Source organism: Sus scrofa, chromosome 5, assembly GCF_054392235.1.
Source record: "Sus scrofa isolate SSC_HxYL_T2T_F1_AM1 chromosome 5, Sscrofa_HxYL_maternal_Yorkshire_Landrace_v2.0, whole genome shotgun sequence".
NCBI lineage: Eukaryota > Metazoa > Chordata > Mammalia > Artiodactyla > Suidae > Sus > Sus scrofa.
This window is the reverse complement of record NC_139387.1, coordinates 75,530,714-75,548,593: the sequence shown is the minus strand read 5'-3', so window position 1 is coordinate 75,548,593 and position 17,880 is coordinate 75,530,714. Positions and strand designations below refer to the sequence as shown.

At 41.5% G+C, this 17,880-nt stretch overlaps 1 protein-coding gene across 29 annotated transcripts in view; it reads right to left on the bottom strand.

The window, feature by feature from the left end:
* ERC1 (ELKS/RAB6-interacting/CAST family member 1) overlaps nt 1–17,880 on the bottom strand; it is a 359,940-nt gene that overhangs the window by 49,651 nt on the left and 292,409 nt on the right. For 15 of the 29 annotated variants that reach the window (XM_084957042.1, XM_084957046.1, XM_084957053.1 and 12 more), the window contains one exon: nt 6,655–6,753. In XM_084957042.1, coding sequence (XP_084813168.1) covers nt 6,655–6,753 — 99 coding nt within the window. Of the gene's footprint in view, nt 1–5,268; nt 5,336–6,654; nt 6,754–17,880 lie in introns of all 29 variants that reach the window. The other 14 variants (XR_014804001.1, XR_014804004.1, XR_002344313.2 and 11 more) reach the window with 1 other exon arrangement.

The following is a 17,880-nucleotide window of genomic DNA, read 5'->3' as shown; positions in this document are numbered from 1 at the left end:
CACACTTTACTGCCCTTTGTTAGGATGGTACATAAGCCCCCAATGTAACTGCCTCTGAGAATCACATTTTTTTTTTTTTGTGCTACATTCTTGTGCATTCAAATGTAGTTAAATCTGTTTTTTTTCCCTCCTATTAATCTTTTATCAGTTTAAGAGGATAGAGGAGAAAGTTTTTCATTCCTGACACTACCATAGATGCCCTTTTTACTTGTTCAGCTAGGTTTTTAAGAGGAGTTTCTTACTGATATTCTTCACTAATTTTTTTTTTAATCTCGCCTGTGGTATGCAGAATTTCCCAGGCTAGGTGTTGAACCTGCACCACAGCAGTGAAAATGCCATACCCTTAACCTGCTAAGTCACAAGGGAACTCTCCACTAATTTTTACTTGAATGTCCTTACTCTCCTTTCTCATAATTAGTATGATTATAAAAGCATAACAACGTCTGAAGAACCCTTCTAGCTATATTTCTTTATTGGGGGTGGGTAAAATTTTGGCTTAGATATATATGGGTTCAAGTCTAGCCTCTACTACCTACAGGCTATGTGAATGTGAATGCAGTTTCTACTTTTTTTTCCCCCTGCAGTTCAGTTTCTTTAGCAGTAAAGTGATGAGAATGGTGTCTATCTTCTAGGATTGTTGTGTTCAACAGAATAAAAATATGCTTATAATGTGCTTATAAGCTTAAAATAAGTGTCTGGGACTTAATAGGTATTTTCTTTCTTTTTCTTGCCTTTTTTTTTTTTTTTTTTTTCAGGGCTGCACCCGCGGCATATGGAGGTTCCTGGGCCAGGGATCCAATCAGAGCTACAGCGGCTGGCCACAGCCACAGCCACAGCCATAACAGATCTGAGCTGCACCTGCAAGCTACACCACAGCTCACAGTAATGCCAAATCCTTAACTCAATGAACGAGACCAGAGATTGAACCTGCATCCTCATGGATACTAGTCAGATTCGTTTCCACTCAGCCATGACGGGAACTCCCTCAATGGTATATTAAGTGGTAACAAATTAGTATCGACATCCTTCAGTTTCTCCCTCCCTCCCCACTTCCTTCCTTCCTCTCTTTCTTGCCACACCTGGGACATGTGGAAGTTCCCAGGCTAGGGGTCAAATTGGAGCTGCAGCCACTGCCCTATGCCACAGCCACAGCAACCCAGGATCTGAGCTGTATCTGTGACCTATAACACAGCTCACGGCCATGCCAGATTCTTTAACTCACTGAGTGACCCCAGTCCTCACTACCCCATTCAGTTCTGCAAGATGATTTCACACCTCTCCCTTCTTTAGATGCTTAAAGACTTCCATTGCAGTACTAACACAACAGAATAATTTTAGAATGTTTCAAACTGATAAGGAGATTATGTGAACACCCCAATTAGGACGGGCCAAAGGCAATGCCAAGAGAATAAAAGACATTTGTTTTAAAACACTTGTCTTAAGAGCTTGTGTTAATATTTACATCATCTCTAGGAGGTCCTGTTGTGGCTCAGTGGAAATGAATCTGACTAGCATCCACGAGGACAAAGAGTCAATCCCTGGCCTAACTCAGTGTGTTAAGGATCCGGCATTGCTGTGAGCTATGATATAGGTCCCAGATGTGGCTTGGATCCTGTGTTGCTGTGCTGTAGGCCAGCAGCTACAGCTCCAATTCACCCCTAGCCTGGGAACCTCCATATGCCACGGGTTTATAGGTCTTTGGTTTCTAGACACCTTTCTTATCTCTCCTTTCAGAACCTCCCTACTGCACTAGCAATGCTGATATTAAAGATAACAGCTAATTTTGTGCTCTTGGTTTCAATGTAAACTTTACTGTTTGTTTTCTGGATTTCATGGGTTCAGAAGTTGATTAATTCAATACATGTCTATTGAGGGCCTACTGTATACCAGGCTTTGTTCCAGGTGATGGGAATACAACAGTAAGCATACTGAAGTCCCTGCCCTCAGGGGCCAAGCTTCCGCTGTAAGGGAAAAGTATGACAGAAGAAAACACAAATCTGAGGGACAGAGAGTGCAGGGGTACACTGCACAGGCTTCCTACAGGCTTCAGGAGAAACCAGGGACACCGCTGCATTTTCTAAGTGTGGATAAAGCTTGTGATACTCTGCATGTCTTAAAAGGACTGCTTGACAGCAAAAACTTTCAAAGAAAGTTTCAATAGCCAAATTTCTTTCTTTCTTTTTTTTTTTTTTTTTTTTTTTTGTCTTTTTTTGCCATTTCTTGGGCTGCTCCCACGGCATATGGAGGTTCCCAGGCTAGGGGACTAATCGGAGCTGTAGCTGCCAGCCTACGCCAGAGCCACAGCAATGCAGGATCCGAGCCGAGTCTGCAACCTACACCACAGCTCACGGCAACGCCGGATCGTTAACCCACTGAGCAAGGGCAGGGATCGAACCCACAACCTCATGGTTCCTAGTCGGATTCGTTAACCACTGCGCCACGACGGGAACTCCCCAAATTTCTTTTGTAGGTAATTTCTTTATAAAATTCAAGGTGTTTTTCCCAAGGGAAAAAAAATTCCTCACACATAGAAGACTAAATTCTTGGTGATAAAAGTGACACAAAATCACGGACATAGCTTGGCTGTCAGCTACAGTCTACAGTTCCTCTCTGGTTTTTCTTTTTTTTTGGCTTTGCCCGAAGCATCTGGAAGTTCCCAGGCTAGGGACTGAACCCATGATATAGCAGTGACAATGTGGGATCCTTTACCTGCTGAGACACCAGGGAACTCCTATGGTCCCTCATTCCAAACCACTGAAATGCCTGGGGACTTTATCACAATCCCAAATCCTTTTTTTGCACCTATAAAATGAGGGTACTGGACTAGATATTGGCAATAGTAACTAATATTTACTGAGAGCTTACTCCTTCCTGGAGATGGGTTCAAGTAAACAGTGACAACAGCAACAACAGACGAGATTGGGCACATTCAGGGTGGTGTGGCTGTGGACAACAGCAACAATAAAAATATCAACAGTATAAAGCACTTGCTGGTGGAAGGCACTGTGCAAAGCATTTTACATACATTAACTTGTTAATCTTTCCAACAACCTATACAGTAGGTACTATTAACAAATCCAATTTACAAAGAAGCTGGGCTTCAGAGATGAAGTTACTTTCCCAAGGCCACAGAAAGTGGAGGAGTCTAGATTCAAAGTCTGGCTGCAGAGTTCATGACTCTAACTCATGAAGAAAAGGAAGCACAGAGAGAGTCACACCTTGTCTGACACCAAGGACCACCAGTAAGTGGTGGCATCAGGACCTGCTCCAAGTCCTGGACTCTTAACCATCAGGCTCCACCACTTCTCATGACATGGCCTGGACCCCTCCCAGCCCTACACATCTGTGATTCTCTTCCCATTTGAGAATTGATTACATCTAGTAACACTCATACTACTGGTATATATGATGTTTTAAAACATTTTTACACACAAAACATTATTTATATTCTTAAGTTTGATAAGATAAATCACTAAAGTTTGAAATTTTGGTAAGAAAATCTGTTCTCTATAGAATTAGCAAGGAAACTAGATAGCATGTCGAGACTTGAGCAATGTTTTAGGAGTCACTCATGCTTTTCTTTAGGTAAACCCTTGATAATATTTACAGCACATTTTAGAAAATCTGAGATACTGTATCATAGAAACTCCTACTGAGGCCAGTTAACTGCAACTGCACTTTGTTAAGACAATGACAGTTAATACTTTAATGCATTAGGATCAATGGCACAGTACTTAAAAAAAAAAAAAACCTGTAGCATTTGAACACTTGCTGGGAGTTTGTTCTACTGTGAGAGAGGAGACACAAGAACAAGGCTATGTGAAGGTCTGCTCATTTCTTAGTCTCCTGGGAAGCTGCCTAAGGGCCTTGTTTCCTGTAACACCTACAGTGTTTCTTCCACTGGCTGGAAAAGGGAGTACAATCAAAACACAGCCCTGCTCCTGCATGTGGGGGGCTTCCTGCTGAGGTGCGCTGGGAAGCTTCCATGTTCCGCCAAAACAACATGGCGGCTTCATCCGGGAGGAGGAGCCTGGTAACCATGTTCAGCCAGTGCACAGCCCCACAAATACCTACCCTTGTAGGGTGTAGAGAAGATAAAGAGAAGGAACACACTGATTTTCTTGGCTTCAGCTCTGTCTGGCATGCAGCGTTTAGACCCAAAGAGCTTTCTGGTTGGCACCATGCATTTCAGCTTCCCTCAAAGCCTCAGGACAGAGCCATCCTCGAAGTGCATGCCCTTCCACAACTTACCTCATCCTTTTTCTTGGCTGTGGCTGCCAGTCAGAGGTCTACACAGTCCTCAGCATTTTAAGAAGGGTAACACCAAGACACAGACTTTTCAGGGAGAATTGACTCCAGAAGAGTGAGATCACCAATAAGCAGGGCAGTGAATCCAGGGAGAGCAAGGCCACCAGTATGTGTGAACTTATTCATCATGATTATTACTTTTTCTAAGAAAAGGATTTCCTCAGTCAAACCTCCAGGGCATCAGATCAAAGGGAGATCCTGACACAGCTGGACTCTATTCTAGCCAATTGGCCTGGAAAGGAGAATTTAGACAGGGTCCTGGCAACTGTTTAACCCAGCAGCAATCCATAAAAGAGAGGAAAGGAGTCTTTAGATTGACTTTTTAAAAAGTCTTTATTTACTTTTTTACTTTTCTTTATTTTTAAGGATAGTTTGGGAGTAATGTCCAAACCCTAGGGGATGCCCCAGGACGGCACTTTGGAAAAACTACTGACCCTGAGACTTCAGATCATTCTTATACAGAGAGAAACTAAGGGTTTTTAGTCCATGGTACAGGTTTTTTTTTTTTTTTTTTCTTTCTTTCTTCTAGGACAATATATTATTACTTATCATGAAAGTATATCCCAAAGCTACTGGCAGAGTATGTGATCAATTTTTTATTTTCAGTTTGATGTAAATCACTATGAACCTTACCAGGACACCAAAAACATGCTAGAGGGGATATTTACAAATAAAATGATGGGAGAAATTTAGTCATATGCCCTGGAAGTTCTCCCAAAAATGTGTAAGAAATTACAAAAGTGACTATTAACACACAACGAGGGGGAAAAAAAAACCAAACCCAAACCCTGCTATGTCAGAAGCATAGCAATACACACAGGGATCAAGTGAAAATGAGAAAGCACAAAGCACACTGAAGATTTAATGAATCATAGAGAAACAATACGTGAGGGTGATTGTATGAAAAAAAAGTGAACGCAAACAAACACATTTCTGTAGCTCAGGAAAGCCGTTGCTCACCGTTCTGAACAAAATGGCTGAACTAGGAGGATGTGGTTGACTATGCCCATATACCCTCCTCCTCATCCTACCGGGAGGGGTGGCAAAGAGCCCAGAGCAGCATGGGGACGAAAAAGAGCTGGTTAGTATTCAAAACAGACACATATGATGTAGCAGCAGAACACGATCTCTACCCGCCTGACCCTCTCACATCAGTTCTGACCCGGGCTCAGTCTGCAAGGGCACCTAGACCGCCTACCTCCCCAAGATGTGTCTCCGGCCAGTGCTGGGTCTGGCCAAAAGTAGCAAGTTGGAGGCTTGTCTTTATTTTTGGTCCTTTCCTCAACTTTTACCCATTTCTGCTTGCCTCCCACTACTCCCAGGCACCCAAGTCCTTGTATTTATCAGCAAAACCTGTTTCAGGGGAAGGCTCTAACACTCATCTCATATTCACTGGCATAAACTTAATTCCAGGTATCAAGAAGTGGACAGAAACAGCAAAATGATTTCTTGGCAGGAAAGACTGACAGCTCTGCATTTTGCCTACATTTAAGATTGTACTATTTCTCCCCCAAAATAGCAGGTCTGCCTCAGCTGGCTCAGTAAATGTCATCATACCACAACTATACCTTCTGAACTTTAGGAAAAACTGCATTTTCGATATCGCTGCTTTCATCTGCAATATTTCTTCTTCCTCTCTTAAGACGAAGTTCTGCTATCACTTCGAGGAGATGTTTAGTGGAGGAGTTCCCCTTGACTCTTTAGTCATATGGATGTGATTACTTTATTATTTTTCTCCCTCAGCTATATGCTTTAAGACTGAGTGTGATGGAGACGCTGAAATCTGATTTTCGGCAATGGGATATGAGGTAATCTGCTCACCACTCTCCCCCATCCATCATATTCAAGATCTTGGGAGAGTTCCCTTCTTCCTCCAAACTGGAGTTGAATATGCTTCCCTGCAGGCTGACTCATCATGGTCTCTGTTGCGTGCATGAGAAGTTGAAGCTAACAATTTAGCAATGACACATACTGGAGGGGTCCACCAAAGAAATGGGACTGGAGAAACTAAGCTTCAATCTCCACATTTCACAGGTGATGAGCAGAGATGGTTACAGCTGTGAGTAAACAAGTTACCCCTACACTCAACTCTGTGTGCCTCACTGAGCTTATGACAAGTTTTGTTTCTCACTAAGGCACTCTTTAATAAGAAAATTAGTAAGTATCCCTGAGAAGATTAAACTGTTTCCTCATTTCAACCTAAGGATTCTTTGTTGTCCTCAAATCTGTTGAGTAAAGAAACTGATTTTTATTCAGCTTACAGCCCAGAATCTATAACATGCTAGTACAAAATACATCAAAATAAAAGCATATGGGTTTCCACGAAACAATCGAACGCAGTCTTACCTGGTCTGGGGAGGGTTTATGATTGGTTTGATTGGAATGGGAGGATCTGAAGTGGTCATCCTCATAATTGTCCGCCATTAGCTTCATTCGATTTTGTGTCTAAGAGGAAATGATTCATAAGGTTAAATTTAGATGAAATTTCTATGACACACTGTAAAGTAAGTGCCTTAAGAATATCATAAGAAAGGATCAAATAAATCCTGTTGGAAATAAAATAAACATAGGATTTCTGAGGCTGCTGAGCAAAAATGTTTAGGCACTGCTACGGACTGAACTGTGTCCCCTCAAAATGCTGAAGCCCTGACCCTCAAGGTGATTGTACCTGGAGACAGTCTTCAGGAGATCATTAAAGTTAACTAGGGTCAAAGGGCTCTATTTTTTTCTCTTCATGATATATAGGACTCTTTTCGTGTTGTTATAAGAATTACTCATCCTTTTAAACAACTATTCTATTTTGGGGGGGATGTTATACAACATACAGACCAAAAATATTAGGGAAAAGTTTATCGTTACCTATAAATGAAATGTTTATATACCTAAAAAATCTAAGAGAATCACCAAAAAACAATTACAACTTATAATCAAGTTCAGTAAGGTGATCAGACAGAAGCCACATATTAAAATTCAATAGCTTTTCTTTACATCATCTATAAAGACAATTCAGGTTTTGGAAATGAGTTGAAGATTTTGAAATCCTCCCCTTCAACCCTAGACCAGAAGCGGATTGTTACCCCATTGCCTCTTCTCCATGTTCACCAAAATGGAAGACTGGATTGGTGATTCTTTGTGGTTGGTTGAATTAAGCCCTCAGTGAATGTAATATATAAACCTATAAAATATTTTTGGGGGGTGGAGTAAGATGCTGGAGGAGTGAGAGGTCGAGCTCACCTTCTCCCATAAACACATCAAAAAAACACATTTACATGTAAAACGACTCACACAGAACATGACCTGCATGCTGGTAGAAGAACTAAAACCTCCAAAAAGGGCAAGAAACTCTTGACATAACTGGGTAGAACAAAAGAAAAAAAGAGAGAGATAGAAAAGGAATCAGGATGGGACTATCATTCCTGAGAGGGAGCTGTGAAGGAGAAGAGGAACCCATCTCCTGGGAAGACACCTAACTGACTGAAAAATATAAGCTGAGTTGGAGGGACCTCAAGGCCGCCGAGAAAAGCGCAGTAGCTGGACTGAGAACAGCAAAGCAGAGTGAGAGCCGCACACGCCACCTGAACCACCGGCCTGGACACCACAGCCTAAGGTCAGTCCCAGGGAGAGGACTGGTGTTGGTGGTGTGGAGACAGCCTAAGGGACTAAGGAGCAGTGTGCCATGGGTGGGGGAGTAGAACGCCATGGCAGAGGAAACCCGGAAGAAGGTCCAGACCCACAGGAGAGGCAAGGCGCCATTGTTGGGGAGGGTGAGAGGAGACCACCCTAGGAAAGTCCCTGCTCCAGAGTGTGTGCATGCCCGTGGGCTCTCAGAGGGCGGGGAGGCTCTGGCGCAGGCTATGGGCTGCAAGAAGCGTCTTGATCGTTTAGGGGACAGTGGGTGCTTCTTGTGCAGGCTACTGGTGGCCAGGTACCTCTTGTGTGGGCTAAGGGTATCAGGGGGCTAAGTGCAACGTGGTGCCTCTTGCACGATCTACGGGTGGCAGGGACAGACTGCAGTGGTCATCTCAGAGGCCAGAGGGAGGGGTGGCTTGCCACCATTGGGGGCCTGTGAGTGGCCTCCACCTGAGACCCCAGTCACCTCAGGGGTTAGCAAAAAATAAAAAAAGAGGAAACTGCAACCAAGCAGCATATGCTGTTGCTCTCACCCCTCTGGCAACACACCTGCCCTGCAGCTGCCACTGGCAAATGCTCTGGGCAGTGCCCAGACACTTGGTCACTGTCCTTTTCCAAGACTCTACAACTAGGAACAGCTGGTGCAGCATGTCCTGCATGGGCTAAGTGGGACAGGGTGCTGCTTGCCTGGTTTGCAGGTGGTGGGCGGCAAACCACGGCGTTATCTCTGACTCCAGAGGTGGGCGTAGCCCACCGCCCCTGGAGATACCTGAACAAAAATCACCTGCAGCCCCAACCACCTCAGAGGGCACCACAGAGAAGGACACTGTGACGGAACTCCCCCTGTTGTTGCTCTTGCTCCCCTGGGAGCACACCCGCCCTGTTGCTGCCACTGCCAAACACTCTGGGCGGTGCCCAGACACTTGATCACTGTCCCTTCCCAGGAACTTGCAACAAGGAGCAGCTCGTGCACGACCTCCTGGGGGGGCTAAGCAGGACGAGGTGCTTCTTGCATGGTCTACAGGAGGTGGAGGAAAATCACCGCAGTTATCTCTGTCTCCAGAGGTGGGAGTGGCTTGCCACCACTAGGAGTCTGAGAACAGACACCACTTGCAGCCCCCATTCACTGCAAGGGCACCACAGAAGAGGGCATTGTGACTGAACACCACCTGTTGGTGCTCTCGCACCCCTGGGAACATACCCGCCCTGCTGCTGCCACTGCCAAATGCTCCAGGCAGTGCCCACACACCTGATCTCTGTTGCTTCCCAGGATCCTCCAATTAGGAGCAGCCTGTACAGCACCTCCTATGTTGGCTAAGTGAGACGGGTTGCTTCATGCAAGGTCTACAGGTGGTGGGGGCAAACCACCACAGTTATCACTGACTCCAGAAGCAGTTGTGGCCCGCTACCACTAGGGGTCCCTGAACAGGCACCACCTGCTGCTGTTCCACTCACTTCAGAGGAGGGCACTGCAACTGAACACAAGCTGTTGTTGTTCTCAATCCCCTGGGAACTCAAACAACCTGCTGCTGCTACTGCCAAATGCTCTGGTCACCTTGTAGATCTGCCTAGAGCTCATTACCACCTCCCAGGGCCCTACAACTAGGAGTATCCCATGCCACCTTCCTGCAGGTCCTTGCTGCCGTTGAGAGCCCAACGACCAGGCAACTGACTGCTGGCCCTACCCATTGCCTCCTTCTCCCTGAAAACACACTGAGCATCCTGGGGACAACAGCCTGCTCACACTGAAGAACAAGACAGCAAATATTCATACTCCCACACCAAAGATAAATAGTAACACCTCCCAAAACACAAAGGGGAACTCTTGCATAGAAGTAGCTTTACAAGACTACAGTTTGGCTTCCCCAAACTCACAGAAGAAGAACACAAGCAAGATGGAGACGTTCTGAAAGCGTTCCCAGTTAAAGTAACAGGAGAATTCACCTAAAGCAGTCAGCAATGAAAAAGACCTCTGCAGTCTGACAGATACTGAGTTCAAAAGGGAGATAGTGAAAATACTGAAGGAATTAAGAGAGGATATGAACAGTAATGCAGATTCCTTTAGAAAGGAACTAGAAAATATAAGGAAGAGCCAAGAAAAACTGGAAAATTCATTTGCAGAGAAGCAAACTAAGCTAAAGGCAATAAAGAGCAGAAAGAACAATGCACAGGAACGAATTAATGATGTGGAAGATAGAATAATGGAAATCACCCAATCAGAACAGCAGACAGAAAACCAAATGAAAAAACATGAAAGCAATATAAGAGACCTATGGGATAATATAAAGCAGGCCAATCTACCCATAACAGCAATTACAGAAGGAGAAGAAAAAGAAAAGGGGATTGGAAATATATTTGAAGAAATTATGGATGAAAACTTTCCAAATCTAAAGGATACTGATAGCAAGATACAGGAAGCATAGAGGGCCCCAAACAAGTTGAACCCAAACAGGCCCACACCAAGACATATTATAAAAAAAACAGCAAAAGTTAAACGGAGGATTCTAAAGGCAGCAAGAGAAAAGCAAAGGGTTAATTATAAGGGAACCCCCATAAGGCTATCAGCTGATTTCTCTACAGAAACACTACAGGTCAGAAGGGAGTGGCAAGATATATCTAAAGTGCTGAAAGGAAAGATTTGCAACCTAGAATACTCTACCCAGCAAGAATATCATTTAAAATAGAAGGGGAAATAAAGAATTTTTCCAACAAACAAAAGCTAAAAGAGTACAGCAATACTAAACCCATTCTAAAAGAAATACTGAAAGGGCTTCTCTAAATAAATAAATTTTAAAAAAGTAAGAAGAATTAGGATGGAGGAAACCACAATTGGAAACTAATCACTTAAATAAGCCAGATCTAAACATGAAGATGTTAAAAAAAAAAAAAAAAAAAAAAAAAAAAAGGACATCAAAATCATACAATGTGGGGAAGGAAAGTAAGAAAATATAGATTACTTTTTAATTTTAATGATGTTTGAGCCTATATGACCACCAGGCTAAAGAAAGCAGATATAGGAAGGGGTTATTAACATACTTAAAAAATAGGGCAACTGCAAATCAAAACCAAACACTACATTCACAAAAACTGAAAAGTACTCAAGCATAAAATAAATGCAAACCATCCAAACAAAAAAAGAAAAGAAGAGAAACATAGAATCAATGGAAAACAAGGTTTAAACTGGCAATAAATACATACCTGTCAATAATCACCTTAAATGTCAATGGACTGAATGCTCCAATCAAAAGACACAGAATGGCAGATTGGATAAGAAAGCAAAAATCTTCAATCTGCTGTCTACAAGAAACTCACCTTAGGGCAAAGGACACATATAGATTGAAAGTGAGGAGATGGGAAAAGATATTTCATGCCAATGGACAAGACAGGAAATCAGGAGTTGCAATACTCATATCAGACATAATAGACTTTAAAATGAAGGCCATAAAGAATGACAAAGAAGGACACTATTTAATGGTTAAAGGATCCATTCAAGAAGAGGATATCACAATCATCAATACATATTCCCCTAATATAGGAGAACCTATAACAAATACTAACAGATACAAAAGGAGAAACTGATGGGAATACAATCATAGTATGAGACTTTAACACCCCACTCACATCAATGGACAGATCCTCTAGACAGAAAAATCAATGAGGCAACAGAGATCCTAAATGACACAACAGAAAAGTTAGACTTAATCAACATTTTCAGGACATTACATCCAAAAAAATCAGAATATACATTCTTCTCAAGTGCACATGGAACACTCTCAAGAATTGATCACGTACTGGGGCACGAAGCTAACTTCAACAAATTTAAGAGTATATAAATTATTTCAAGTATGTTCTCTCATACGCAAATCAATCAACCTCATACACCACATTAACAAAAGAAAAGTCAAGAACCACAATAGATGCAGAAAAAGCATTTCACAAAGTCCAACATCCATTCATGATCAAAATTTGTACCAAAGTGGGTACAGAGGGAACATACCTTAAAATAATAAAAGCCATTTATGACAAGCCCACAGCAAATATAATCCTCAATGGAGAAAAGTTGAAAGCCTTCCCACTAAAATCTGGAACAAGACAAGGATGCCTACTCTCACCACTGTTATTCAACATAGTACTGGAAGTCCTAGCCACAGCAATCAGACAAACAAAAGAAATAAAAGGGATCCAAATAGGAAGAGAAGAGGTAAAACTGTCACTGTATGCAGATGACATGATACTACATATAGAAAACCCTAAGGATTCAACCAAAAACTACTTGAACTGATCAACAAATTCAGCAAAGTGGCAGGATATGATTAATATTCAGAAATCAGTTGCATTTCTGTATACTAACAATGAAATATTAGAAAAGGAATACAAAAATAACTTTTAAAATTGCATCCCCAAAAATCAAATACCTGGGAATAAATCTGACCAAGGAAGTGAAAGACTTATATGTTGGGAACTATAAAACATTAATCAAGGAAATTAAAGAAGATTCCATGCTCCTGGGTGGGAAAAATTAATACTGTAAAAATGGCCATATTACCCAAAGCAATCTACAGATTCAATGCAATCCCTATCAAATCACCCATGACATTTTTCACAGAACCAGAACAAACAATCCAAAAACTTATATGGAACCACAAAAGACCCAGAATTGCCAAAACAATCCTGAGGAACAAAAACCAAGCAGGAGGCATAACTCTCCCAGACGTCAGGCAATATTACAAAGCCACAGTCATCAAGACACTGTGGTAATGGTACCAAAACAGACAGACAGACAGACAGACAGACCAATGGAACAGAATAGAGAACCCAGAAATAAACCCAGACACCTATGGCCAATTAATCTTTGACAAAGGAGGCAAGAACAAAAAATGGGAAAAAGACAGTCTTTTCAGCAAGTATTGCTGGGAAACCTGGACAGCTGTGTGCAAATCAATGAAACTAGAACACACCCTTACACCATGCACAAAAATAAACTCAAAATGGCTTAAAGACTTAGATGTAAGACAAGACATCATCAAACTCCTGGAAGGGAACACAGACAAAACATTCTCTGACATCAACCTTACAAATGTTTTTCTCAGGTCAGTCTCCCAAGGCAACAGAAGTAAAAGCAAAAATAAACCAATGGGACCTAATCAAACTGACAAGCTTTGGCACAGCAAAGGAAACCATGAAAAAAAGAAAAAGAAAAAAAAAGAAAAAAAGACAACTTCCAGAATGGGAGAAGATAGTTTCAAACGATTCAACTGACAAGGACTTAATCTCTAAAATATACAAAGAACTTATACAGCTCAATAGCAAAAAAGCCAACAACCCAATTGAAAAATAGGCAAAAGACCTGAACAGACATTTCTCTAAGGAATATATACAGATGGCCAACAAGCACATGAAAAAATGCTCACCATCACTGGTTATTAAAGAAATGCAAATCAAAACTACCATGAGATACCACTTCACACCTGTCAGAATAGCCATCATTAATAAGTCCACAAATAACAAATGCAGATGATTGCCGTGGGAATGGATGAGTGATGAGATTGATCCTGCTGTGTAGCACTGAGAACTATGTCTAGTCACTTATGATGGAGCATGATAATGTAAGAAAAAAGAATGTATACATGTATGTGTAACCGGGTCACCATGCTGTACAGCAGAAAATGGACAGAACACTGTAAACCAGCTATAATGGAAAAAATAAAATCATTATATAAAAAAAATTTTTAGAGAATTCACTTTGAGGAGCAAGCAATTCAGGAAATGCAGGATACACTATGTAAAAAATCAAACAGAAAGATTATGACCTGAAGCTTTAAAAGCATTAAAAATAGATCTGCTAATACTGGATGATTCAATATGTTCACTGTAGGTAGTTTAACACATGCAAAGAAACAAAAAGAAAAATCCCTCTTATCAGGGATAATCACTGTTAATATTTAGTTGTATCTGTTTAGCGTCTTGCTCATGAACATAAAAAGCATGCTTTCTGGAGTTCTCTTGTGGCTCAGTGGGTTAAGGATCTGGTGTTCTCACTGTGGCTCTGGCTGCTGCTGTGGCTCAGGTTTGATCCCTGGCCCAGAAACTTTTATTTTTTATTCTTTTTTTTCCCCATTTTAAAAAAAGTTTTATTGAATTATAGTTGATTTACAATGTTGTGATAATTTCTGCTGTACAATAAAGTAATTCAGTTATACATGTACACATAGCCATTCTCTTTCAGATTCTTTTCCCACATAGATATTGGGTAGAGTTCTCCTTGCTATACAGCAGATCTCTATTGGCCAATCATCCCCTATACCTTAGTGTGCATGTGACAATCCCAAACTCCCAGTCCATCTCTCCCCTGCTCCGCATGTATCTTAAGGTGTTCTTTACTTTTATTTTGGCCGGGACACTTTTATATGCTGTAGGCACAGACAAAATAAAAAAGTAGCATACTTTTCTGATTTGTTCTCTATTTCTGCTACAATACAGTATTTTTAAGTTGCTATATCTTATGGTATATTTTGATATCTGGTAGGACACATCCTTCTCCTCCACCAAATCTGCTTTTTCAGAATTTGACTGGGTACCTTTAACACATTTTCTTTTCTAGATGAACTTAAAACATTTTGTCTAGTTCCATAAAGAAGTTTATAGAGATTTTTCTTTGCTATTTTTTCACATAATGATGCTTGAGCAAGGGCTTTAGAGCCAAACTGCCTGGGCCTGAATTCTAGTTCTGTCTACAAGCTATCTCAGATTGGGCAAGCTACTCAAATGCTTTGAGCTTCAACGTCCTCACCTTTGTTTTTTTTTTTTTTTTCTTTTTAGGGCTATACCACCAGGCTAGGGGTAGAACTGGAGCTGCAGCTGTAGGCCTACGCCTCATCCACAGCAATGCCAGATCCAAGCTACATTCATAACCTACACAGCAGCTTGCAGCAACACTGGATCCTTAAGCCGCTGAGCAAGGTCTGGGATTGAACCCGCAACTTCATGGACACTACGTCAAGTTCTTTTTTTAGGGCCACATTTGTGGCATACGGAGGTTCCACTAGGGGAACTCCCTCCCCTCACCCTTAAAATGAATAGAACAATACCTTTCACTGTAACACTGTTATGAGGATTAACCAATTGAGTTAATATGAGCTCTAAGAAAGGTGCCTGACATAAAACCAACACCCAAAAAATTTTAGCCATCCCCATCATTATGAAAATTTCGGAGTTCCCATCTTGGCACAGTAGCTAACGAATCCGCCTAGGAACCATGAGGTTGCAGGTTCGATCTCTGGCCTTACTCAGTGGGTTAAGGATCCGGCATTGCCGTGAGCTGTGGTGTAGGCCACAGACGAGGCTTGGATCCCGCGTTGCTGTGGCTGTGGCGTAGGCTGGTGGCCACAGCTCCGATTGGACCCCTAGCCTGGGAACCTCCATATGCTGTGGGAGCAGCCCTAGAAAAGGCAAAAAGACAATAAAGAAAGAAAGAAAAGAAAAAGAAGAAAATTTCTTTTCATGTCATTAAATATTATTCTAAAATCTAATTTTAACTGCCTAAATAGTATTCAGTTGAACAGATGTTTAACAAGTTCCACATTATTGGGCATTTGGGCTCTTTACATTTTCACCCGATAATAGACATACATTTCTAAGCCAATTCCTCCTTCCCATATACGATGGCAAAGAAAATGCTCATTGAAAAATTGTCTGTGGCATCAAATTTCTCCTTTATGAGATAATGTGCAGTGTTTCCTATGTCACTGGTACTGTGTGAAAAATGGGGTGTCTCCTACAAAACAGCTCTTGGGAAGTGGCAAGTAGAGAGCAAAGGGCCGCCAGCAAGTGAGCAGCGCTGCCCATCATTCCCGTGTCTAAGAAACACTCCCCGTGGATTTAATAGGAATGTACAGCAAAAGTACACTTGTAGAGTTATTATCCCAGAACATGACACACCATGTTCTTTTAATTTCTGACACACCATCTTTAATACCTGATACTCAGTGCAAGTTTAAAAACTTAAAAAGAAGAATAAAGCACACACAAATCCACTTCCAAGGCAGAATGGATCTCAGTTCTTTCTTAGGAATGAGAACCAAAGCTTTGCAAAAGAACGGATCACAGGAGACAGATAAGACCAAAGGTTATTTATTTGATCCGTGTCAATGAATGAAGAAATAGCCATCAGAACTTCCCCATCTCTGAAAGACATGAGGTTTATCACAGTTGAGCTAGTGTTCCTAGGTCTAACATTGAGAAATCTGGCATGAGGTCTTGTCAGGGGTTAAGCCTTAGATATTGTACAGACTGTGATAAAAGATACTCCGCTTTCAAGGAGCTGGTATACTCTGCTCTCCGTGAGTTGAGGCCAGCAAGCAGGAGTAAGTTCCTCATGTTGTACTTAGATGAGGGGTACTTTACATCCAAACCTTCTCCCTCTTGAACCATGCCCCATGCATGAGCACAGAGCTGCACTCCCTTGGTCCCATGACACGAAGAATAAGATTGTTCAAAGGAAGGAAGGAGAAAAAAAGACAGGACGAAACTTGCTGAGAGAAATTTTTTAAGCTATAAACGCGTATCTCTGTAGACAGGTATACATAACCTCCCAGAGGAAAAGGAGCTCATCATTTATTCTGTTCATCTCTTCTTCTAAGACTAAGATGTCAATGCTCAAATGAGGTGGCGCAGAAACTATACTTCACAGAAAAATACTTAGGCTGAGAAACAATATATGTTGGTTATCCAAATCCAGGTATTAAAAGAAAAGGTTTGAATTCTGCTCAGAGTTATCTGGTTGTTTACTAATCTTTGCTTTTTGATTCGTGATAATGCTATTAACCTACCTAAATAAGTTTTAGAAATAATAATTCTTAGAAATATTCTGTGGTATTTCAGAAAAAATACCATAAAAAATCTTAACCTTACTAATTAGGATTATTTCCAATTATGATTATCTTTAAGAAGGCATTAAATTATTTCTGCCTTCATTTGTCAAACCTTGAAAATGATTTTGTTATAGCAAATTTTAATTAAACTTTAATTTGTGATATACAGAATGAAAAAAAAAGCATAATCTTTATCAATTCTAGGTGGGTCACATTCAGTGTTATAAATGTACAAAATTTCAGCAAGTTACCTTTGAGCTTTATTTGAAACTTCATTTTATGAAAAAGTAAAAATTAGTCATTAATTACTCATGAGGTGTTCGTTTCATACACACTTGACTGAAGATTATCTTTCTAGCTGGGAAAGCTCTTCTCCACCAGGTGGACAGCTCTGGGAAGGACTCACGGGAAGCAGTGCAGAAGGAAGAAGTCACCAACAAGACCAGAGGAATAACTGTGCTGAATTTAGCCCAAAGCTTCACAGTTAGACTGCTGTCACACCCTATTTCATTTTCTCCACTAGAGTGTAAGATCTGGAAAGTGTGTTTTCAACTTTTTTTGCTTTTTGGGCCACACCTGTGGCATATGGAAGTTCTCAGGCTAGAGGTCTAATCTGAGCTACAGCTTACTGCCTACGACACAGCCACAGCAATGCCAGATCCCAGCCGAATCTGTGACCTACACCACAGCTCACAGCAATGCCTGATCCTTAACCCACTGAACGAGGCCAGGGATCGAACCCACAACCTCATGGTTCCTAGTCAGATTCATTTGCGCTGTGCCACAACGGGAACTCCTCAACTGATAATTTTTAAAAATAAATTATTTTGGTAGTTTAATTTTGGTCCTGATTAGGATAGAAATGTGAAAGAAATAACCACCCAGTGCATTTTTCATATGTAGCTGACTTTGTGTCCTTTTGATATGCGATTACTCTTGCATTCTGGCAAATACATGCTGGGTACGTTTCTTGTCCCAGACCCAAAATCACCCGTTTTTCCAAAGAACTCCTTCATTCAGTAGGTAGCAGTGGGTGCTGGGTGCTCAGCAACTGCTGGATTATTACTGCTTC